Genomic DNA, 24,276 nt, shown 5'->3' on the forward strand with positions numbered 1-24,276 from the left:
CTCAATACAAAGAAGCACACTGTGTTACTGTATGTTACAACCAGGAGCCGGTACAGACTATTCACCTCACAGTTCAAGTGTTCAATGCAGTCACAGCCCCGCTTACCAGTGCTCATGCACTGCCTGTTTTTAGGAAGTATTCACGTCTAAGTGGTGTGTATATCTTATAGGAACACTTGGTATTTTTAAAACCTGATTAATAAAAAAAAAAAAATTCATTTCTAGGCAGTCCCAAATACGGTATTAAAGGCCAACTGCAAAGAAGGAACATTAAGTATTTTTTAAACTTTATTAACATAAAAAACATTAGTTTTAGGCAGTCCTACATTAGGTATTAAAGGCCAACTGCAAAGAACACTCAGCAAGGCTCTGTCGATGGATGTATTAAAAATCTATAAAACAGTGTATTTAAATGTAAGAATTCTACTGCTTTCCAATTCCTTCCCTCTGCTCCTTTTCCTAACCTCCTGCTTCTCCAGCCCTTCCCTGTGTCCCTTTCATCCCTCAGACCCTCCTCTCCCCTTAGTCCCCACCACCCTGTCACTCCTAAATTGTGGCTCTAGCACTGTCCCATTACCTGCTACGTGACTGTTCTCTCCATGGTGGTCCTGCTACTGTGAATCAGAGTGTGTCACTTCCTCACATAAAACACTCCAGTGGCTCCACCTCCGTCTTGTGAAGCTTCTAGAATGTCAGGTACATGAGCATATGAGGGCATACCTGGTTCATCTTAGGCACTAAATTAATTTTTATTGACTGAATGAATGAAATATGAGTGTATTAATTGCATCACAGAAAGTTATGAAAAGTAAAACACTGACAAGTTAAGATTTTATTTTATGTAACTAGTATGCATATCAATTCAATTCATTCCATGAGTCTGTTGAGCCTGTGTATGAATTTTATAAGATTGCATAACAAATTATCACAAACGTTGACTTGAAACAACACCCAATTATTGTTGATTTATTTATTTTTAGAGACAGAGTCTCTCTCTGTCATCTGGGGTGCAGTAGACTCACATGACCATGGCTCACTGCAGCCTCAAACTCCTGGGCTCAAGGGATCTTCCTGCCTCAGTCTTCAGAATGGCTAGGACTGCAGGCAAGTGACACCACGCCCAACTAATTAAAAAGAAATTGTAGGGATGAGTGTCTCACTATTTTATCTCAGCTAGTCTCAAACTCCTGGCTGCAACAGATCCTCCTGTGTCAGCTCCTCAAATGTTAGGATTACAGGAGTGTGCTACCATGCCTGGCCAAACAACACTCATTTATCTGCTTATAGTTCCTCAGTCAGAAATCTGGGCATGATGTGGATAGAATCTCTGTCCTGGGCTTCCCAAAGCTGTGTTTTAATTTTGAATCCTCCTTCAGGCTCTTACAGAGGTGGCAGAACACAGTTTCTAGCAGTTGTAAGACTGAGGTCCCTGTTCTTCGCTGTCACTGTAGAGAACAGGGAGGGCTGTGCTCAATTCCTGGTGCCCCCAAGCATTTTTTTCTTATGCAGTCCCTTCATTTTCAAAGGCCACAGTGGAGGAAACCCCACATGTTGGATCCCTCTCACACTGTGAATCTCTATGCTCAGGAAGAACCTAGTCCTTTAACGGGCTCAGCTGATTAGGACAGTCCAAGCAGGATAAACCCAGCCTAAAGTCAACTAATTGAGGCCCTTAATTTTATCTGCTAAATCCCTTCACAGCAGCACCTGCACTAGAGTTGTTTGAATAACTGGAGGAAGGTGAATGGCCAGGAGGTGGTTGTTGAGGCCATAATAGAATCAGTCTAGCAAGGGTTGGATCTTCCTTTTGTGTTTCATTGTGACACAGTTGGAAATGGAAGTTCAAGTAAAGTGATCATTGTGAATGGTAATAAAATACATCCTCTTCAGTCATGGAAATTCTCCTTACCTTTTAAACTAAATTACATGTTTGTATCTTATAATTAATTTAGGCCAGGTGTGATGGCTCACGCCTGCAATCTTAGCACTGTGGAAGGCAGAGGAAGTCAGAATTTGTTGACTCCAGAAGTTCAAGATCAGCCTGGGCAAAACCCCCATCTCCACAAAAAAATTAGAAAATTAGTCAGGCATGGTGGTTCATGCCTGTAGTCCCAGCTACTCAGGAGGCTGAGATCAGAGGGTCCCTTGAGCCCAGGAAGTGGACACTGCAGTGCATGGTGATCATGCCACCGCACTCCAGCCTGGGTGACAGAGTGAGACTTTGTCTCAAAAATAATAATGATGATGACGATACATTTGGAGTAAATGCAATTTAACATGTAATAAAACATCCTCTCTTGTGAAAATGTATTATTTATTTACGATTGAGTAACAAATTATGTAACACTTAGCTCAAAACAACAAATATTCATCACCTCCCACAGTTTCCAATGGTTAGGAATCCAGGAGAAGTTTCCCTGAGTGCTTCTGGCTCAGGACCTCTCACAAGGTTGCAGTCCAGTTGTCAGTCAAGGGCTGCATCATCTGAGGGCTTCATTGGGGCTGAGGATTCACAAGAAAGAGAGATCAGTCACATGGCTGTTGGAAAAGGCCTAGTTCCTTGTTATCTAGTCCCAGAGGGCCTCAGTTCTCAGTCACATGGACCTTCCTGCAGGGCTGCTTTTGGCACAGCAGCTGGATTCCCCCAGAGCTCATGATCCCAGAGACAGAGAGAGAGAGAAGGTGGAAGCTGCAGTGAGTTTTATGTTCTACACCCAAAGTCGCAAACTGTTATGTCAGCATTATTCTATAAGTTAGAAGTTGTATTAGTCCATTCTCACATTGCTATAAATACCTGAGATTGGGTGATTTATAAAGGAAAGAGGTTTAACTGACTCACAGTTCTGCATTGCTGAGGAGCCTGCCCCAGGAAACTTAGAGTCACGGCAGAAGTGGAAGCAAACATGTCCTTCTTCACATGGTGGCAGGAGAGAGAAATGCAGAATGAAGCAGGGAAATGCCACTTATAGAACCATCACATCTCATGAGAATTCCCTCAGTATCATGAGAACAGCGTGGGGGAACTGTCCCCATGATCCAGTCACCTCCCATGTGGTTCCTCCCCCAACAGGTAGGGATTACAATTCGAATGACAATTCAAGATGAGATTTGGGTGGGAACACAGAGCCAGTCCATATCAGAAGTGCCTCATTAAGTCTAAGCCACACTCAAGAGAGGGAATTAAGCTGCACCTCTGGAAGGGAACAGTATCAAAGGATTTGAATATATGTTAAAAGCAAAATTAAAACTATTGTTTCTGGTTTTTCAAAATCAAAGGCTTCTTTTATCTAATTATTTTTCATTAACTCTTTAAGCTTGTCTTTTAATTGAATTGTATTTTATGTTCCAGGGTACATGTGCAGGATGTGCAGGTTTGTTACATAGGTAAACGTGTGCCATGGTGGTTTGCTGCACCTATCAACTCATCACCTAGGCATTAACCCTGGCATGCATTAGCTGTTTTTGCTAATGATCCTCCCAACCACTGCCCTCTCCCAACAGGCCCCAGTGTGTGTTGTTCCTCTCCCTGTGTCCATGTGTTCTCATTGCTTAGTTCCCAATTATAAAAGAGAACATGTGTTGTTTGGTTTTCTGTTCCTGTGTGAGTTTGCTGAGGATAATGGCTTCCAGCTCATCTATATCCTTGAAAAGGACTTGATCTCATTCCTTTTTATGGCTGCATAATATTCTATGGTGTATATGAACCATATTTTCTTTATCCAGTCCATCATTGATGGGCATTTGGGTTGATTCCATGTGTTCTCTGAAGACTATTCACTATTCACTATTCCACTGTGAATAGTGCTGCAATGAGTGTAAACATGCATATATCTTTATAATAGAATGATTTTTATTCCTCTGGGTATATATCCGGTATTGGGATTGCTGTGTCAAATGGTATTTCTGGTTCTAAATCTTTGAGGAATCGCCACACTGTCTTCCACAATGGATTAACTGATTTATTTTCCTCTAACAGTGTAAAAGCATTCCTATTTCTCCGCAACCTCGCCAGCATCTGTTGTTTCTTGACTTTTTAATAATTGCCATTCTGACTGGCATGAGATGGTATCTCATTTGTGGTTTTGATTTGCATTTCTGTAATGATCCGTGATGTTGACCTTTTTTTCATATTTTTGTTGGACACATGTGCATCTACTTCTGAGTAGTGTCTGTTCAGGTCCTTTGTCCACTTTTTAATGAAGTTGTTTTTTTCATATAAATTTGCTTAAGTTCTTTGTAGATTCTGAATATTAGAACTTTGTCAGATGAGTAGATTGCACACATTTTCTCCCATTCCGTAGGATGTCTGTTTACTCTGATGATAGTTTCTTTTGCTGTGCAGAAGCTCTTTTGTTTAATTAGATCCCCTTTGTCAAGTTTTGCTTTTGTGGCAGATGCTTTTGGCGATCTCATCATAAAATCTTTGCCCATCCTTATGTCTGGAATGGTATTGCCTAGATTTTCTTCCAGGGTTTTTCTAGTTTTGGATTTTACGTTTAAGTCTTTAATCCATCTTGAGTTAACTTTTGTGTAAAATGTAAGGAGGGGGTCCAGTTTCAATTTTCTGCATATGGCTAGCCAGTTCTCCCAGCATTATTTATTAAATAGGGAATCCTTTCCCCATTGCCTGTTTTTGTCAGGTTTGTTGAAGATCAAATGGTTGTAGATGTGCAGTCTCTTTTCTGAGTTCTCTATTCTGTCCCATTGGTTTATGTGCCTGTTTTTGTAGCCTTGTAGTATAGTTTTAAGTCGGGTAGCCTGATGCCTCTAGCTTTTTCTTTTTGCTTAGGATTCTCCTGGCTATACAAGCTCTTTTGGGATCCACGTGAATCTCATACTTTATTCAACACATGTAGCTTAACATGATGCCAATAACTTTGGTTTGATGCTGTAAGCCCGAAATGGTTAGCTCGAATTGAGAAACAAGTTTTTTTTTTTTTTTTCAAAAACTGGCTATTCGGTGGGCATTCTATAATAAACTTAACATCTTTCGTTGTGGTAGTCGATGAGATGTGATAGAAGTGATCGGAACACCACTATGATTCTATATAGCACTCTATTATGTGCTTCCGAATTTTTTTTTTCTTTTTAGCAGTCCTATTCTGTTTTCCATTCATATTTGCTATTCCATCACTGGGTATTCCTTTCTACTCTTTGCTTGTTTCATTTGTTTTGGTGAATGGTGTGCATTTCCAATTCTGTAAAAGTTTAATTCAGTTTTATGTGTGGTAAATTGTAACATCAAATCCTTTGCAAGATTGAATTACCTTGCACAGCAAATTGAACATTGTATAATTGAAAACCTAGAGAGATGCCAGTGAGCCAAGGATGAAAAGGCCTATGTGTAACCAAGGCCATTTTCATGGCATCCTGGTCCTCTCTGTCACATGGCTCCTTACAATACTCTATGGTTTTCTTCGAATGTAAGTAGTTCTTGTTAAGGATCCTTGTAGTGAACTTTGAAATTCTTTTTTGTTTCATTTCTATAAAAAACAGGTATATTTTAATTTGGAAAACTCTGTTTAGGAATTACAGTCAAGTAACTACCAGGGTGCCCAGCACTGGTGTAAAACACAGAACCTGTAAAACTCCCCTGGGCTGCCGCCCATTCACTTCCCCAGAAGGAGACTCCATCCTGAACCTGTGATTATTATTCCTTTCTATTTCTTTAAAGATTTGTGCAATAAGTACACACACACACACACACACACACACATATATATATATATATATATGCCCAAACCAAGTATCAGTTAGTTTTGCTGGTTTTTAAGCTTCCTGTACAGCAAATTCCTACTGCATTTATTCTCCCATGATGCACATTACATATAGGAGTTATCTGTGGTGTGGGAGACTATCTTCATTCATTTTTACTGCTGAAGGTTTACATTTTATGGTTATACCACAATTTCACTACTTTCCTATTGATGTATATGTGGCTGATTCCACTTTTTGCCATATACATTAATGTGCATGTCTCCTGTGCACATAGGTAAGAAAGCCCCCCAGAGTGGATGATTCGGAATGGGTTGGTTGGATGATACGTTGTATGGACTTTAATCATACTAGATAATGATAATATGATTTCAAAAGTGATTGTGGCTATTTAAACTTTTACAATAAATGTGTAATACTTGATGATGTGTTCTGAAAACACTGCGTCGAAGGAATTGAGTGAAAAGTCACTGTCTTGGCAGTAGAATTACAGCAGGCATTTTCATTCAGACTCTGTTAATAACTTCCTGTTGTTTACTTGTTTCTTATATACCGTGGCATTATACTTTTGGCATATAGATTCAGAAAATGCTTACTTATAGCACAATCACACAGGGTTATTTTATATTTAGGAAAATTTCATAAGAAAAAGGAAAAAATGGAGGAAGGGAGGGAAAGAAGGAGGAATGGAAGGAAAAGTGAAAGAAGAAAAGAAGGAAGGGGAAAGGGAAGGAAAGGGAAGTGAGAAGGAGGGAGGGTGAGATGTTGAATGGAAATAGAGAAGAAAAAGAGGAAGGGAGGGACAGAAGGAAGGAGAAAGAGAAGTAACAAAGGAGAAAAGAAACTAAAATAAAGAAAAGAATAGGTGTTGAGAAACTAGAAATCCTATGCATGACTAATATTATCAAAATAGGAGAAAATAAAATAGGTGTAGTTAACCTCTATAAAATAATGGACATATAAGAGGGCTTCATGAGTTATCCATTGCTGTGTAACAAACTACCCCCAAATTTAGTGACTTAAAGCCATGAACATTGGCAAACTCAAAAGCACAATACAAATATCAGCAAAATGGTGCCAATGCAGATAGAAGTTGAATAAACAAAAGTATTTTACAAATTGGAATAAGAGGACATGGGTGTGCAGATGAAAATGATTTTGTAGTCCAGATACTCCAAAAAGCAAGCTCCATCATGGGATTAAAGTTACAGCATTTTATAGGGGACACACCTGTCAGAAGATATAGTGAGGGAGACAGGTTACCCTGAGAAAGGCAACAGACCAAGATGCGAGTGTGACCCCCCTGTGATGGACAGAAGGAGAGAAGGTTTACTGGACGTATCCTAGACCACAGGCAATCTAAGGAGAGTTAAGCAAGGCCGTAGAGGAGTCCTCGAGGTACAGTTGGCCATCAGAGGACTCCCCTGTCTCCCAGGAATGTCCTGCCTTAGTGTCACTGATATGACCCGTCACTGGTTGGGAACAGCCCATGGGAAGCAGAGCCTCAGCACCAATGCTACTGAGGGTGTCAGAGCACAGGAGCAGGGTTTTGGGAGAGTACCCAGGAGTGTGACTCAAACCTTCTGCCCTGACCGGTCTGGGCCCTTTGAAATCAAGTCGTCTCTGGCTGAATTGCTGGATGATTCTGCTCACACTTACAATGAGGCAAGGGGAACCAGAAGGCCCCAGGTGGATGTCTGGTTTCCGCACACACTTCTGCCCTCATTGTGTGAAAGTAGCTGTGCCTCCTCCTGGGGATGAGGGTCTATTACCTGGGCCTGGAGAGGAGGAGAATCCTCTTTTCACCAGGTGGTCTGAGCTCACACTGTCCAAACTTCTCTGTTGACAACCATCATGTGTAGTTCAGTGGGCTGTTTTTTGTTGCTTTTTAAAGGTACCCTCCTTGGAAATCAGGACCTCATACCCTGTTCAAAGATAAAACATGCAAAATACCCCATTGGGTGAATGTAAGGGATTGGACATGGAGCCAAACCTGCTTCCACCTTTTGATTTCTGGACACACATGTTCTTCCACTGAGAACACAGACCATAGAGACGTCTCTGATTCAAACAATGCACCATGTTCTGAAAGATGACACCCACCCCTCAGAGTGCTTCCTCCAGGCTGGCACTGAGCTGTGCCTGTAGAAGACCTGTCCAGCATTCCTTGTGGCTGGCAGCCTCTGGGTGGTGCAGATGGTGATAGGATTAGTGGAACCCACAGCCATGGAAGCACTGAAACTTTCCCTGCCAAGTGGGTCTTTCAGGCAGAAAATGGGCTAGGTGCCCCGCCTGGCCTGCAGACCAAGAATGTCAACAGCACCTGGAGAGAGGTGCTGGCTGAGTGTCTGAGAGCAGGACACGAAAACGCCCATGGACTAGGAGCCTATCCCTGTGAAGATGAACCTCTGGCCCTGGTGGTAGGTGTGCCCTCTGGGCCCTCTTGTGGAGCATGGTCTTGGTGGGCCTTCACCATGCCCAATTCGCTTAGTCTCGTTATTCCATCCTCTACATGTTCTAGGGCAACTAAGACATGTCTATGTTGTTGAGATTCGGGAATCATTTTATCTAGATTCACTCCAGCAGTGGGTTTACCCTCACTTTTCAAAGTTCTTGGGTGTTTGATAAACCCATACCCTGGAAAGTGCCTCCAAGCCAAAGGATTTTCATTCATCCAGCCTGACATTCTGACCGCTTGAACCAACACCCTCAAATTTCAGTCCCAGAAGTGCTCCCTATGCTCTTATTGGGACATGCCGGCTGGTTCCTGCAAAGCTCCTGAGTGGGATTCCCAATGCATCACAGGGATGAGGCTTCTGCAGCATCTTCCTGCATAGGAAGTGGGAACCATTACTAGAGAAGGTGCATGCACAGAGGATCCTGGCAGCGCCAATTGGATGATCTTGTTCTAGTTTGCAGAATCTCAGGTTTCCCTACCATGGCCCTGACTTTCCTATAACAGGCCTGCACTGGCTGAGTGTCAACACCCCTGGAGCAGTGTGGCCCTCATCGTGATGTCTTCAGCTGCCATTCCATGGTATGTATCCTTTCGCTGCAGGAGATAAAGGCTTCTCCATGAGACATTGCAGAGGCTCTCACACATAGCCAGTGACAGCTGTGAACAATTTTCAGGTTCTCAGTATCCTTTTATAGGGTATCAACATAGCTGGGAAGTAACCAGCCAACTCCACTGTCTTTGTAGGTTTCCCCCCAATTCTGTCATTATTGTGCAGGGTCTTTTATCACCCCACCTGCCATAGCTTCTTTTAACCAGGACATCTCAGATTAGCATGGTGAGACCCATAGCAGCTCACCTGAACCTTGTGCTACAGACTGTGTCCCCCACTAACCCAGATGGCATCCTCTTGGCCTGCCAGGCAGTAGGAAAGCTTATTTCAAATTCTCGTTTTTGCCCATTATCACCCTTGATGCCACTTGCGTTAGCTATGGTCTCCTGAGGAGCAGACCCTAATACAGTATTAAATGTGCAAGGACTTATTAAGGGAAATTCTTGTGAGAGAAATTCAGGAGAGAGACAGAAAACACTGGGAAAGCCATCAGACCACAATGCAACTCTGAGGCCCAGTGAAGGAGAGAGGGCAGGAAGGTCAGCTGGAAGCATCCTAGACCCTGTGCAGGCAAAGGGAAGTCGGTAAAGGTGGCAGAGAGCCCTGGAGCCTCAGTCAACCTTCAGAGTAGAAATATTCCTGCCTCAGTTTCCCTGCTTTCCTCAATCAGGAAAAAGCCGAGGCAGGTGTGGTCTCAGAGCAAACGTGACAATAGATTTCAGGCTGTGAAAGCCGGGGCATCATCAATTATTCTTCCTCTACCTGAGGGCCTGGGATGTGCATCCTCATGATTGCCACAATGATCCACTGGAGTAAGAGGAAAAGGGATGATGATAGAGGGAAAAAAAGGTATTAATTGATGAACTAACACCTTTAAGCAGATGAGAAGGGATGATGTTCAGGCGCCAGCAGAGGAACTGGCTCTGTCTGGGAACAGGATGGTTAACCCACAACAGTCCCCAACGTGGTAAAACACCTGACATGCAGTACAGCTGCAAATGCATGAGCAGATGGTGGTGGAATCTGTGAAATTGTCTCCTAATGTGTTCAGTTTTCTCAGTGAAGTGGAAGTTAGAATGGGGAAGGAGGGTTTGATGTGTGAGCACAGAGAAGGTGTGTAAGAGTCACCCAGGCCAGGAGGGGGCTGAGGGTGAGCCATGCAGGGAGACAGTGATTGCTGGCTGTGGTGGGGGTTCCCCATGAGGTTTGAGTCATGAAGGTAGACAGAGCAGTCAGTGTGCTGTGTGCTGCTCTCCTGCAGCTCAGGGAGCAGGTGCAGTGTAGACAGAGGTGGAATCCACCAGCTGTGTAGTTTTGCCAAGCAAGTGTGACAACGCAAGGGAGAGACAAGGGAGGGATAGAAATTACTTACCACAGAATCCAGAATGGGTGAGGAGGTGAATCCAAGCACTGAGGGAGAGGAAGGATATGGCAGGATCACTGGACTAGGAATCCCAAGGGGGTGGAAGGATTGTTGGAATTGATGTACTACAGAATGGACTCCACGCCTGGAAAGCAGGCACATAGGCAATGAGTGTTTCACTGATATTACATCACAGCATATGATAAAATAATAGTATCAGTGTCCTCAGAGCCTGGGACTACCCTGCAAGGACTGAGTGGAAAGATGGTCAGAGAGTGGAAAGTGTGAAATTGAGAGTGTGGAAGGGCTGGGGTTCTTTGCCATGAGGAAGCCTAGGGGATAAGAAGGGCATGAGATTCAGGCAGAGAGAGGACATGGTTATGAAAGAAAGGAGTTCCAGGACCTGAGAGGCCTTGGAGCATGGACATCTTCTCTGCTGTATAGGTGTCTATAGCTGCCATAAAAATTACCACAAACCAAGCGGCTTTAAACAGCACCTAATTATCATGCCACAGTCCTGTGGGCTGCGAGTCCGCACAGTCTCATGCGGCTAAGATCATAGTATGGACAAGTCTGTGTTCCTTCCTGGAGATTCTGGGAAAGAATTCACATCCAGCCTCATTCAGTTCTTGTCTGAATTCACCTCCTTACAGATTGAACAGAGCTTCCCACTTTCTTGTTGGGAGCCACCCTTAGCTCCTAGAGACTTCTCTCTGCTACTCACGTATGGTGCCTAAAGCAAATCCAATCCTCCTGCTTGGAACCTCTGATCTCCCCTTTGCTGTGTCTCCCCTGCCTTCCTCCTCTGCAGCATCTGACTCCATCCAGAGCAGATTCTCTGCTTTTAATGGCTCATGTGATTTGATTGGGCCACACAGAGAGTCCAGGAAAATCTCCCTATTTTAAAGTCCTTTATCTTCATTACATGAGTAATGTCCCTTTTGCCATGTAATGCAAGTTGTTCACAGGTTCCAAGGACTAAGACTGGACCTCTTTGGGGACTATTACTCAGCCTGCCACATCTGCATATGTCAAAGTCACAGAGAATCAGGGGGACAGCCCTGCTGAAGATGGTGATGGTGATCCAGGAGCTACAAGAGTCAGGATTGACAGGAATGGCCTGGGGCCCACAGAGAATGGCTACAATGAGGGGAAAGGGGCCCTAGTCTGATGACAGCTTAGGGGTTTTAGGGAGGAGGGAGGCAGAAAGGTCTCAGAACCACAGTGAGGGGCAAGGACCCCACCTCAGCTCTGAACCCAGGGGTACAAGTCACTGGGGAAACTCCCCCACGTGGGGGAACTTCAGAGGGGGTCACATCCTCAGGAAGACCCGGTTCCTGGTAGAGCATCAAGGTGAGGGAACATCCTGAGAGAGAATGAGGATTTTTTGCTGATCATGGACTGTGGATTGCAGGGAGTGCAGAGGGAAGATTTCTGAAGTTAGGTAGGGGACATGGTGTGGGGACAGAATAGGGGTGCGCAGAGCCTTGTGGGGATGTGAATGCAGGGTGTTTGGGGGACTCAGTGTGACTGACACAGACAGAGAAAGGGCATGAGGAGCTCAGTCCTGGTGGACTCGAGACAGACAGTGGTGCTGAGGCTGTGGGAGACGAGGGAGGAGGAGCAGGGGTGGCTCTCACCTGGGCTCTGTCCGTGGAGGTGAGGACTGTGAGGTGATTGGGTCTTAGTGCTGTGTGGACCTTCTGATGATGGATGGAGTGTCTGAGGGAGGAGGGGTCTCAGAGGATTTTGGTCTTGCCATAAGAACAAAAAAGGACAAGAACCAAAGTTTAATTTTTCCCAGAAGGTGAACCCTCCCTAAGTCTGGGTAATCCCAGACACCAAGAAGAGGTGTATGCAGTTCTCCAAAGTCTTACTTTCTTCAAGAATTCTGTTTCTGCCTTTTTAACTGGGAAGAAGATTCTCTCAGGAGAACCACCTCCTCTGATGCTGTATGGGCTTCATTCTGCTCGAACTTACAGAAGATAAAAGTTGACCTTAATAAAATTTTGTATTTTTTAAAATGTCCCATATCGTGTTGAGTTTATTTTAAAGTAATACGTAATATTTGTACATGTCTGTGGGGCCCATGTGATCATTTGACACATGCACGAAATGTGGAGTAATCAAGTCAGGGTGTTTAGGGAATCCATCTAAAGTATTTATCTTTTCTTTGTGTTGGGAACATTTAAAATCCACTCTTCCAGGTATTTGAAATACACATAATTGTTAGTTTTAGTTGGCATGCTGTGCTTTACAACATTAGAACTTATTTTTGTATGTAACTGTACATTATTTGTACCCATTAATCTACCTCTCTGCATCTTCCCACCCCTACGTTCTTCCCAACCTCTGGTAACTGTCATTCTACTCTCTACCTCCATGAGATTAACTTTTTTAGCTCACACATATGAGTGACAACATGTGATATTTGTCTTTTCTTGCCTGGTTTATTTCATATAACATGACCTCTGGTTCCATCCATGTTGCTGCAACTGACAGGATTTCATTCTCTTCTTTTAATGGCTGAATTGCATTCCATTGTGAATATACTGCAGTTACTTTATTCATTCATCCATTGATAAATTCACCCATTGATTTCACATCTTTGCTATTGTGAATAGTGCTTCAACAAACATGGGCGTGCAGGTACTCTTTGATATGTTGATTTCATTTCCTTTGGATAAATACCCAGAAGTAGAATTGTTGCATCAGATAGTAGTTCTATTAATAGTTTCAGTTTTTTGAGAAATCAGTCTACTGTTTCCCATAATGGCTGCACTAATTTACATTACCACCAACAGTGTATAACAGTTCTCCTTTCTGCATATGCTCACCAGCATCTATTATTTTTTGTTTTTTAACAATAGCCATTCTAACAGGGTAAGATATATCTCATTGTAGTTCAATTTACATTTTGGTATTTAGTGATGTTGGATGTTTTTCACACACCTGTTGGCCACTTTTATGCCTCCTTTTGGGAAATATCTATTCAGATCCTTTGTCCACTTTTTAATTGGATTATTTGTATTTTTTACTGCTAAGTTTTGAGTTCCTTGTATACTAATTGGATGAATATAGTAGTTGGATGAATATTTAGTAAATATTTTTGGTATTCAACAGGTTATCGCTTCATTCTTTTGGATGTTTCCTTTGCTGTGCAGAAGCTTTTTAGCTTAATATAGTCTCATTTGTCTATTTTTACTTTTTTTGTCTGTGCTTTTGAGGTCTTAGCCATAAAATCTTTGCTGAGACTCATGTCCTGTAGTGTTTCCAGTATGTTTTCTTCTAGTAGTTTTATAATTCTGGATCTTACGTTTAAGTCTACAATCCCTTTGAGTTGATTTTTGTATATGGTGAGACACAGGGGTCTAGTGACTTTCTTCTCCATTTGGTAGCATTTTCCCAGCACTACTTTTTTTAAAATACTGTTCTTTCCCCAGTGTATATTCTTGGTTCCTTTGTCAAAGGAACTCCTTTGAGAGTTATTATTAAGAAGCAATGTTTAGTTTCACCAAATCCTTTTTCTGCAACTGTTGAGATAATAATATGATTTATGTCCATCATTCTGTTGATGTGGTATATCACATATTTTGATCCACATACGTCAAACAATCCTTGCATCCCTGGTATGAAACTCACATGATTATGGTGTATTGTTTTGATCTGTTGTTGGATTTTGTTGCCAAAATTTTCAATTGCTATTTTTTATTACTAACATTTAAATTTTTACTGTAAGCATTTTAAACTTGTAAAATTTACATATACTGAAATGATCAGATCTGTATCAAATTAATCAATGAATGTTGACAAATACAGTCATTCACCCATGCCACTATCAAGATACACAAAATTATCTTTTTTCTGCGTTCAGCTTAGCCCCCTTTCCCCAGCAGCCATTGATCTGATGACTATCATGGTAGAGTAGCTGTTCCTGTTTCAAAACTTAATACATGTCCACTCATCCCATATGGCCTCTCTCGTGTCTGGCTTTTTGCACTTGGTGTAATATCTATGTGGTCTACCCAGGTTGTTGCATGTATCAGTAGTTCATCCATTTTTAATACTGGTAGTATTCCATTGTATCATTGCGTCACAATTTTTTTGTACATTGTGGGGGTATTCCCAGTTTTTTATTGTTACAAATAAAGGAACTATGGACATTATTGTACAGGGATTCTTGGACATAATCTTTATTTCGCTTGAGTAAATACCTAGGAGTGGAAATGCTGGCCATAGAATATTAGCTCGTTTAGCTTTATTAGATGATATAAAACTGATTTTCAGAGTGGCTGTTTTATATTCTTATAGGCAACGGATGAGACTGTTTCACATCCTTGCCAACACTTATATTTATTAGTCATTTAAATTTCAGCCATTCTAATAAGTGCTTAGTGGCTTCTCACTGTGGTTTTACTTGGCATTATCCCCTGATGACTACTGGCCATTCATGTGTCTTTTTTGTAATGTTTCAGAAGATTTCTCTAAAGACTGTGGAAGGTGCTAAATAAATGTGGTTTCTCTTTCCCTAAGTGCTAGACCTAAAGCAGAATGTTTAGAATCCATCCACACTTCCCAGTCTGGCCCACTCAATCCTATATTTGCCCCCTAAAGTCTCCACTCCTTCATCCCTCTTTTATATTCTATCCTCTTCATTCTGGCTCCAGCTCACACTCCTCCAGGAAGTCTGTTACTGTGAAGGTCACTAACATGCTCAGTATTGTCATCTCTCCATCTGTCTGTACCTCTCCACAGCTTTCCTCACACTCAATAACTCTTTTCTTATTTTGCTCAGTTCCTGTGGATTCACTTCACAAATATCAGTTCGAAGTAGTCCTAGCTGGAAGAAGGAATAGAAAATTATAAAAAATCTTTGTGAAGGCACCACCCAGGTTTGTCAATTGGTGACATTTTAATATTATTGGCTATATGTAGTATACACAGAAAAATAGTAGAAATATATGTAGATGGCCTTGATTTTTCACAGTTCTGATATGCATGTGTTTCAGTCAATACTGTACTGAGCAAATCAAGAATTGCAGGTGGATGTGTGTCTTGAATTTGGTGTATTCTGTTATATTTTTACTAAGTTTTAGGAAGTCTCCTTGTTTGAAGTCTTTTAGACTTGTTATTTTAGACCGGGTCTCACTCTGTCACCCATGCTTGACTGCAGTGGCACAAACACAGCTCACTGTACCTCAACCTCCCAGGTTCAAGTGATCCGCCCATCTCAGCCATCCAAGTACCTGGGAGTATAGCTGTGCTCCACCATGCCGGGCCAATTTTTGTGTTTTTTGGAGAGAGGGGTTTTTGCCATGTTTCCCAGGCTGGTCTCAAACTCCTGAACTCAAGTGATCCACCCACCATGGCCTCCCAAAGTGCTAGGATTACAAGTCAAGGCCATCTTGCCTGGCTTTGCTTTTAGACTTCTTTTAAATAGTTTCTTTCTGATTTTATCATTCATTTGCTTGCTTTTTCAGTTAACATGATCTATGAGATGAATCTGTGTTCATACAAACAGTTAATTTGTTTTCACTGCTGGATAGTATTCCAGGCAAGGAATATGCTACAATTTATTTCTTTCGCTCTTCATTGACCTTTAGGTTGTCTCTATTGTAGACCTCACTGCAATGAACATCCTGGGACATTGCCTCCTGCTCTCAGGGATATGTGAGCTCCCCTAGGATATGCATCTAGGAGTGGGCTCACTATAGTTTTTCACATGATGCTACATGATGCAGAATTGTTCTGTGGAAGAAATAATCCAGATGCCTATCAGAAGGGGACTGGTTAAAAAGCACTGCACTCAAAAGGTGCAATCTCTATTTTTTTTAAATATTGCATATCTATACAATGGAGTATCATGAAAATTTCAAACAAAGACACAAAGATGTAGGAAAGCTTTTGGTATTTCTTCATGAGATGGTCTTTGTGACACAATGTAAAGGGAAAAGGCAAGTTGCAGGAAAGCAGATGTAGTTTGCTAAAATTTCAGTGAAATGGGAGAAAGATTATATACATATACATTTATATTTGCTTGCATATGCACAAAATGTCTTTGAAAGAAAAAGCAAAAAACCGATATAAATGGCTACCTGTCAAGATGGGGTAGAATAAGAGAGAGTCTTTTAAATTTTGAATTTTGAGCCAAGTTAAAACATAAAATAAAATATAATTCCAAAGGAGAGAAAACAAACAAAACCAAATACTTCAAAATAAAAAAACTTAAAAAAACCAAAGCCTGACAGAATTAATTCTTTTACCTTCCTTAATATAAAAAACAGTTTCAAAGTTATATCACTCCTTAAACAAGGATGTTTATTACCAGTATAATTCAGTATGTTGTTTTCTTTTTTATTGCACTATCTTTCTTTATGTGTGTGTCTTTCATTCATTAAAAGGCAAAATGAGGGCATGGTTAATTATCAAATGCAATTGGCTTGGTGAATTAAATTTTGACCAAATCCTGATGTAAATGGTGAAGTTCAATCTACAAGGAATTCTGCAGGGTCCAGTGCACCAATTGTGGCTTCAGTGGGCTCAGAACTCCCTCTGCTGTCCATGTGGGCTCAAGTATGTGATATTTAGAAGAGAGAACACTTGGGTAATTCTCCTGGAAAACCCGTGTTGAACCCTTTGCTGAATTTGGAAGATCCTCATTATGAGCCCATTCTAAGTATTTGTCATATGAAGTCACCCTGTGTTTGGATCAGAAGGTACAGTCAGAGCTCCTAGGGTCACATCCCAGGCCCAAACAGCCCAGGACAGCAGTCAAAGGCCTGTAGGTCAGTTTCGTAAGGGGTGGGAAGGATTGAGGGTGTGGGGGCCAATTGTGAAGTAGTGGGAGCCCCAGATACTGTGTGAAGCTGAGTCTCTGGATTGCCCTGTATCCCCTCATTTGATTACTTCCTGGGTGTCTGCCATTCCTGGGATCCCAAGGAAATCAAACGCTGCAGCCTTGGCTGGGGTGCTCTCCAGGATGGGCCAGGTATGGTCTAGTGTATCCTATACCTCTGCCTCTCAGCCCTCTTCTGATGTTAGAAATCAGTGTGGACGGCCTTAGGGTGGTGATTCTCAAAGTGTGTTCCCGGGTAGCATTGGCATCACCTGAGAACTTGTTAGAAATACAATTTTCAGTCCCTGCCTTGTATCTACTGAATCAGAAACTGCATTTTAAGAAGGCCCCCAGCAGAATTTTGCTTTTTCAAATCAGGCCTCTCTCTCTTTGTCTCAAGACTCAATATTGAGCAGCTGTGACTTCTGGATGGTCAGATGTGGGACACACTTCCTTTCCAGGAAGCTTCTGGCTCCTCCTCAGTCAGCTTAGTCTGAGTCCTGGCCTGGCCTAGGGGAGAAAAATTCATGTCCTGGGTTCCGAGCAATGCTCTCCTGTCCTGCATGCCTGTCAGGCTCTTAGTTATACCTCAAAATACAGCTCAAATGTTGTCTCTTATGAAGCTTCTGTGACGCCTTGGTCAGAGCAGATGGTCTACATGTGCATCCACAAAGCAAATTTCCTTACTGATCTTCGCCTGTGCAAGACTGGCTCAACCTCGAAGGCAAGGGGAGTTTGGTTTTTCTTACCTCAGCCCTAGCTCCTTTAACAAAATGCCTGGCACACAGTAGGTGTCTGATAAATATTTACCAGATGAAGGGATTGCCTGCAATGACCTGGCAGACGAGAAGGAGGAATAAAAACCCACAAGCTGGGCCAGGCAGGCCACCGTAATCCCAGCACTTTGGGAGACTGAGGTGGGCAGATCCTGAGATCAGGAGTTTGAGACCACCCTGGACAACATGGTGAAACCCCGTCTCTACTAAAAATACAAAAAATTAGCCAGGCCTGGTGGCATGCGCCTGTAGTCTCAGCTACTTGGGAGGCTGGGGCAGGAGAATCACTTGAACCCAGGAGGCAGAGGTTCAATTTTATTGCATCAGGGAGCCACAGAGGGGGGTGACAGTGCAGGTCATCTGTCCCTTATTTTCTGTTTCAGGAACATTTCCTGTTTTACACTTAAAGTCAAAGCAAATTATGTAACGGTAATTTGTTCAAAAATGAAATCAACATTTACAAAAAAAGTAAATGTACAAACCCCAGGGGTCTAAGGACAGTCTACATTTCTCACCGAAAATTGCCTCACCCTGCACTATCGAATGGAGAGGGTCCTTTCCAGGGGCCCTAAGATCAGGGGCGATTGGGCTGCAGCCCTAACTAGCGATGTCCTTCTTTATATCTGCAGTTTCCTTACGCCTGGCAGCCAACTTCAGTGATCTCACCTGAGCTAGGAATTCGTTTTTTTGATGGTAGTTCTATTTGAGCCATTGTGTAGATTTAAAAATGTGACATGAAAATTTTGCTATAATAGTTTTCTTTGATGGAATTTGACATGCACGGTGGCTCTGGCTTCCCTGTCGGTCCCAGGAGGGAATGGAGTGTCCTGCACTTTTTTCCAAGATCCCCATGTGTAGAAGGAATCAGAAGACTTGGAGTCAGGGGCTCCTCCAATGTCACCCTCCTCTCTAATGCTTTTTGGGGTGGGGACCTTGGCACGCTGCACATCTGGTTAATATAATTGTCCCAGCTCCTGAAATAAAAGCACAGGTGCACATAACGCTGATTCCTGCATGCAATGCCAAGGTGAGGGTTTCCTGGATGCCAGGTTTAGCACTTTGACTCTCATTCACACACACACACACACACACACACACACACACACACACACACACACACACTCTCTCTCTCTCTCTCTCTCTCTTTCTCTCTCTCTCTCTGTATCTCACATAAACACAGACTCACACACACACTAACTCATACACACAGGAACACACACTTGCACACACACACATTTAGACACACTCTCACACGCAGATTCACACACACACATGCGCACACACACAGGCACACACTCATTCACACACACACAGCCTGAGCGAACCCTGGGACAGGCTGACCTCGGGGGCGGAGTAACAGGAGTGTCTCAGGTCCCTCTCAGTGGACTTTGTCTCTTTTTCCTGGAGGTAGTGGAGTCTCTACTCCATGAGGGGACGTCCTCTGAAGAAGGGGGAGATACTCAAGAGCGGGGTCCAGAGATGGACAAGGATGGGAAAGTGGAGACAAAGCGGAGGGGTCGAGGCAGGGAGGGAGCACACGAGGAATGGGGATGGGGAGGACCTTCTAGAGGTCAGAAATGTCACACACAGAATTCGGTTCTTGGTTTTTGTGTTTTACTAGGATGGATTTAGTAAACCAGCTGGAGTGCGAGATAAGGAGTCTACTTTGCAAAGGACAAATCTTGGTCTCCGCCTAGTTTGAACTCATCAGTAGTAACTGGGAGAAGAGAACAAGGACCCTTGTGTGGGGCGTGCAACGCCCCTTTGTAGCTACTCCATTCTCTACATCCCACGGACCTCCCCTCCCGGTACCACGTTGGTCCCCTCCAACCCAACAGGAAGAAAAGAAAGGAGAAGTCTGAACGCTTTGGATCCTCCCTAGCGCGACTGCTTCCTCTGCCATTTATTCCCTGAGTGTCCTTGCCTCCGCTTCGCTACCCCAGTCCCACTATGACAAAGCACATCCTGCGCCCTGGGGCTTGGAATCCTCCTTTGGCCTCTGACTCACTGATGCCATTTCACCGCGTCCTGTCCTTCCGGTTATGGCCACTGGGTGGAGCCCGAGAGAGCATCACCAAGATGGGCTGGATTCTTACAGCTTGGAGGCCTGCACAAACCTTCTAGAGACTTCTCTAGATCCGGAAGTCAGCCTGAGTTTTTAGACTTGCCTCGAAAGAGTTTGGCCCTCGGAAAACAGAGATCAATACTCCAGGAACAAGATTTTCCTCGACTTTGTCTCAACCCAAAGACACTATAGCAGTGCAGTTTTCAAACGTGCTTTGAAAATAAATGGGGCCGGGCGCAGTGGCTCACGCCTGTAATCCCTGCACTTTGGGAGGCCGAGGCGGGCGGATCACGAGGTCAGGAGATCGAGACCATCCCGGCTGACACGGTGAAACCCCGTCCCTACTAAAATACAAAAAATTAGCCGGGCGCAGTGGCGGGTGCCTGTAGTCCCAGCTACTCGGGAGGCTGAGGCAGGAGAATGGCGCGAACCCGGGAGGCGAAGCTTGCAGTGAGCCGAGATCGCGCCACTGCACTCCAGCCTGGGCGACAGAGTGAAGACTCCGCCTAAAAAAAAAAAAAAAAAAAGAAAAAAGAAAGAAAAAGAAAATAAATGGAATGTCCCCACTGGATTTTGAATTTTCCTTTTTACTACAGCCCGGCCCTTTTGTAAAATGGTTACACATCTCCCTACTGCACTAAGAACAGCTCTATCAAAGGCACTTTGAGAAGGAATCAATGCCATGAAAATATGAAGTCCTCTTAAAAGAGAGTTTCTGGAGTTGGGTTTTAATTAACACTTTGGTTTTTAAAATCCTGTAAGTATTTGGTTACCTTCATAACATTTTTCAAACAAATATTCTTTCTGAACCACCGTACAAATCCAAGTTTGTTATTTTTATTTTTAAATGTTATTTATTTATTTTTGAGACAAGGTCTCTTTCTGTCACCCAGGCTGGAGTGTAGTGGTGAGATCATAGCTCACTGCAGCCTCGAACTCCTGGGCTCAGGCTATCCTTCAACTTCCAGAGCTGGGATCACAGGCCTGAGCCATTGTGCCTGGCTAAAATCCAAGTTTACACTGTAATAAAAAATTCCAACATTTCAGAGAAACTGAAAGTCACAAAGTTATCCCAGTCCCTGTCAAAATTTTGTTGAGTAATTTTAAGGTTTTCTCCTACTTAAAAAATATATTATCTAAGTGGTATTACTGGCATTATAATTCCATATATCTTTGTCCTTTTAAAAATGGGTAAAAGTAGGCTGGGCACAGATCTTCTCATAGCAATACTTAAAAATTCATCCTACTCTTTTTAACAACTGCATGGAATTTTATGACATGGCTGTTCTTCACGGCACCATGGAAATGTAATTTGTCTTCATTGTGAGAGCAGACACGTGGGTGTGTAAAACAGCCAAAGAGTACAACTCAATGAGCTGTACATTTCAAATAGATACATTTATTGCATGCAAAGTGTGCCCAATGACGGTTTAAAAATATTATTCTATTTGAGATTTGTACTTTGACTTTGTAAAACAAAACCAAACCCTTGTTCTTGTACCCAAGAGTTGCACCCTGGCACATCTGGAGGTAGAAGCTCATGTTGTCTGTAACTTGATCTCGCAGGCTCTGAAATAAGCATAATGAGCTGTATATTTACAGATCCCCACACAAAGAAAAAATAGCTATGGTAAAAATGCTCATAAATAACAAAATTAGATAAAGGGCAAAAATAAAAGAAATAATAAAACCATATATTTTAAATATTATTCTCGCCGTCACCTTTTCTCTCCCCTTTTCTCCTTCTCCCCTCCTTTCTTCAACACTTCCCCCTATCCTTCCCTCCTTTCTCCATTCTCTGCATTTGATCCCCGGTGTATTCCAGCCTCCAGGCAACACGCGTCACTGCGTCCGCCTGGGGCACGTCAGGGAAGGGACGCTAGGTGGCGCTGTCTCCGGATTCTGTGAGCGGCAGCGCTCTGTCCCGGCTGGTCTTGTTTCATTTCGGTGACCTTCGCTCCAGTCTGTGACTGGGCCACAGTCGGGGTGTAAATTAGGATCCTCGCTGAAGGGGCGGGACCCTGAGAAGCTTTTTCCTGGTCCCTTAGTTGTGGGTTTTCCTGCGGGCGGTGGAGCCCGTTTCCATCAGAACCGCCCAGAGGCGGAGGCTGCCTTCCAGGGGTGGCGGAGCAGCAGGAAGCGTTTTCGGATCCTGGAATCCGTGGGCGGCCCAGGGGAGGGGCTGAGGCGCATTTCCCTACTCACCCGGCCCCGAATCCACCGCGGTGCTGTTTCAAGCGAGTCAGATTTCAGATCGCGCTCCAGCCCGGACTCGGAATTCCTGCCCCGCGGGTCTGCATTTCACAGCGGCAGGAGTGAGTGACCCGCAGCTGGAGACCAGAAGCCTGAAGGCAGCTCCGCCCTCCCCAGCCCGCAGCGCCGTTATTCCGTTTCTATATCAGTAAACACGTTTCGTTTTCCGTAGCCCGGGGCGGGGTGACGGGTGATGCCAGTCCTCGCAGTGAACTCCGGGCCGCAGAATTCAAAACGCTTGCGGGCTCCCAGCGCATCCCTGTCCTGAGTTACACACGCGACCCGCGACCGTGCTGGGCAGTTTCTCTTTCTTTTCCGGACCCAGCAGTGGCGCCTAAAGTCTACGAGGAGAAAATCGCCTGTGTGCTGGTAAGTCCAGGGATCTAAGGCGAGAGCTGAGGGAGAAAACGTAGTTGATGGGCCTGGGAAAAAGCAGCTGGAGGTTGGGTAGAGGGGGAGGGCTTTGGGCAGAAAAGAGCTGGGAGGTTTGGTTGGTGAGGGGCAGCCAGGCCTAGACCCTGGGGAGCGGCTCACCGGAAGTCCAAGATCATCATGGCCTCCCCTACCCCATAAAGGGAGGGATTGGCTTCTTGTCTTGTCGGGATCACATCTAAATGCGTTGGAACAAGCTTTACATATTATTATTATCATCATCGTCATTGAAGTATTAAAAGTCTTTTTGGGAGTGAGCTAAATGAGACCCTTTGCTGGACCTGGCGCAGGGAGAAAAAGTCCTTGACAGAGGGTAGACACTGTGGAGGGAAGGACTTGGGACCAGTGTCAGGAGACCTGGGTCCATCTCCCTCTCTTTCCCTCACTACCCTTGTGACCTTTAGCAGTGTAAATAATCCCTCTAAGGTGGGGACAGGACCCCAGTCCCTGCTGTGCTCAATAAATTATGATGATCAAAATAAATAATCAGTGAATATGGATGGGAAAATTGAGTAATTGTTAAAACTCTGTGATGTATGACATTTTCATCTACAGAAAAGTGTAGGCTAGAAGTCTTGGAGAATGGTTGGTAATCATAGAGTTCCATTTAAAAAATATGTTTGTAAGGCTGACGAAGATGGAAGGGACACAGTTCCTGATCACAGATGGTTCATTGTCTAATGGAGGATGGCACCAGATGGTAAATGACAGCTGGGCGTGGTGGCACTCGCCTGTAGTCCCAACTACTCAGGAGGCTGAGACGGCAGGATTGCTCCAGCCCAGGCATTCGAGGCTGATGTGAGCTGTCATCACGCCACTGCACTCCAACTGGGTGACAGAGTGAGATCCCCCAGATCGTTCTAAAAGAAAAAAAGAGAAAAAAAGCAAAGATAATAGATGAGGTTGAAGGCAGGCTGAGTTGGTACCATCCGGGATGTTCAAACCGTGGGCTGGAATAGTGGTTCTAAAACTCGACTACACATTGGAGCCATCCAGGGAGCTTTAAAAGATACTAAGGCTTAGATGTCACCTAGGCTTTGTGAGTCCATTGGTTTTGGCGGTGGCCTGGGACCGAGGATATTAAAAACTCTTCAGGTGGTTCTATGAAGATAGGTTTGAGGACTCCTGGCTAGGTGCCCTGAACACTAAGAAATGTGTATTGGAGAGGAGGCAGTTCTCTCAATCGAAAGAGGCTTTCTGGATGGCGTTATTATTTTTGAAGTATAATTCATGTGCCTAGTAATTTACCTTTTTCAAGTGTACAGTTCAGTGGCTTTTAGCATAATCACGAGGTTGTACTACAGTCACCATTATCTAATTGAGAAGACGTTTTTCTTTTTCTTTTTTTTCTTTTTCTTTTTTTTCTTTTTTTAGTAGTGTGAGTGGAGAAAGAACAAAGAAATCTGTAATTGGTTGTGGACTTTGTATTCGGCATGTGGCCCCACCCTCCCCACTTCTGATTGGTCCTCAGCTCCAGGCGTTCATTTTCATTGGGTGAGCAATCGTTGGGGTGGGGCTGGGTGATTTGAAATTTCGGTGGGGCCTTCTCCATTGCCAGGCTGAGACCCCGCTTCTTGAGCCACTGTAAGGTTGGCAAAGTTGAGGCCACGGAGATGGGACCCGTCCTGCTATTCCTGACAACACAGTGCCGGCACTGGAAGAACAGTTGAGCAGCCGCCACAGGTCCCATCCAGCCCGGCAGCCCTCCTTTTTATTATTTGCTGACCCTGTAGTCACTTGAGTTTGTGATCCTAGTTCTGATTTTCCTT

General features: G+C 43.7%; 1 protein-coding gene and 3 long non-coding RNA genes across 4 annotated transcripts in view; 2 read left to right on the plus strand and 2 right to left on the minus strand.

The window, feature by feature from the left end:
• Window positions 1-24,276, plus strand: part of LOC123571637 (uncharacterized) — a 155,617-nt gene that overhangs the window by 67,288 nt on the left and 64,053 nt on the right. The gene's annotated exons all lie outside the window — the stretch shown is intronic.
• LOC141410143 (uncharacterized) overlaps window positions 1-24,276 on the minus strand; it is a 123,394-nt gene that overhangs the window by 36,370 nt on the left and 62,748 nt on the right. The gene's annotated exons all lie outside the window — the stretch shown is intronic.
• LOC141410139 (uncharacterized) overlaps window positions 1-24,276 on the plus strand; it is a 66,350-nt gene that overhangs the window by 34,370 nt on the left and 7,704 nt on the right. Inside the window, exon 2 of the mRNA XM_074038606.1 lies at window positions 22,248-22,444. Within this exon, the coding sequence (XP_073894707.1) occupies window positions 22,248-22,444 (197 nt within the window). The remainder of the gene's footprint in view (window positions 1-22,247; window positions 22,445-24,276) is intronic.
• On the minus strand, window positions 817-7,641 carry LOC135970352 (uncharacterized). Its single transcript, XR_010586048.2, has 2 exons — window positions 7,488-7,641; window positions 817-2,502 (listed from the first exon to the last, which is right to left on the minus strand). It is a non-coding gene; the product is annotated as an uncharacterized lncRNA (long non-coding RNA).

This window comes from Macaca fascicularis, chromosome 4 (assembly GCF_037993035.2).
Source record: "Macaca fascicularis isolate 582-1 chromosome 4, T2T-MFA8v1.1".
Taxonomy (NCBI): Eukaryota; Metazoa; Chordata; class Mammalia; order Primates; family Cercopithecidae; genus Macaca; species Macaca fascicularis.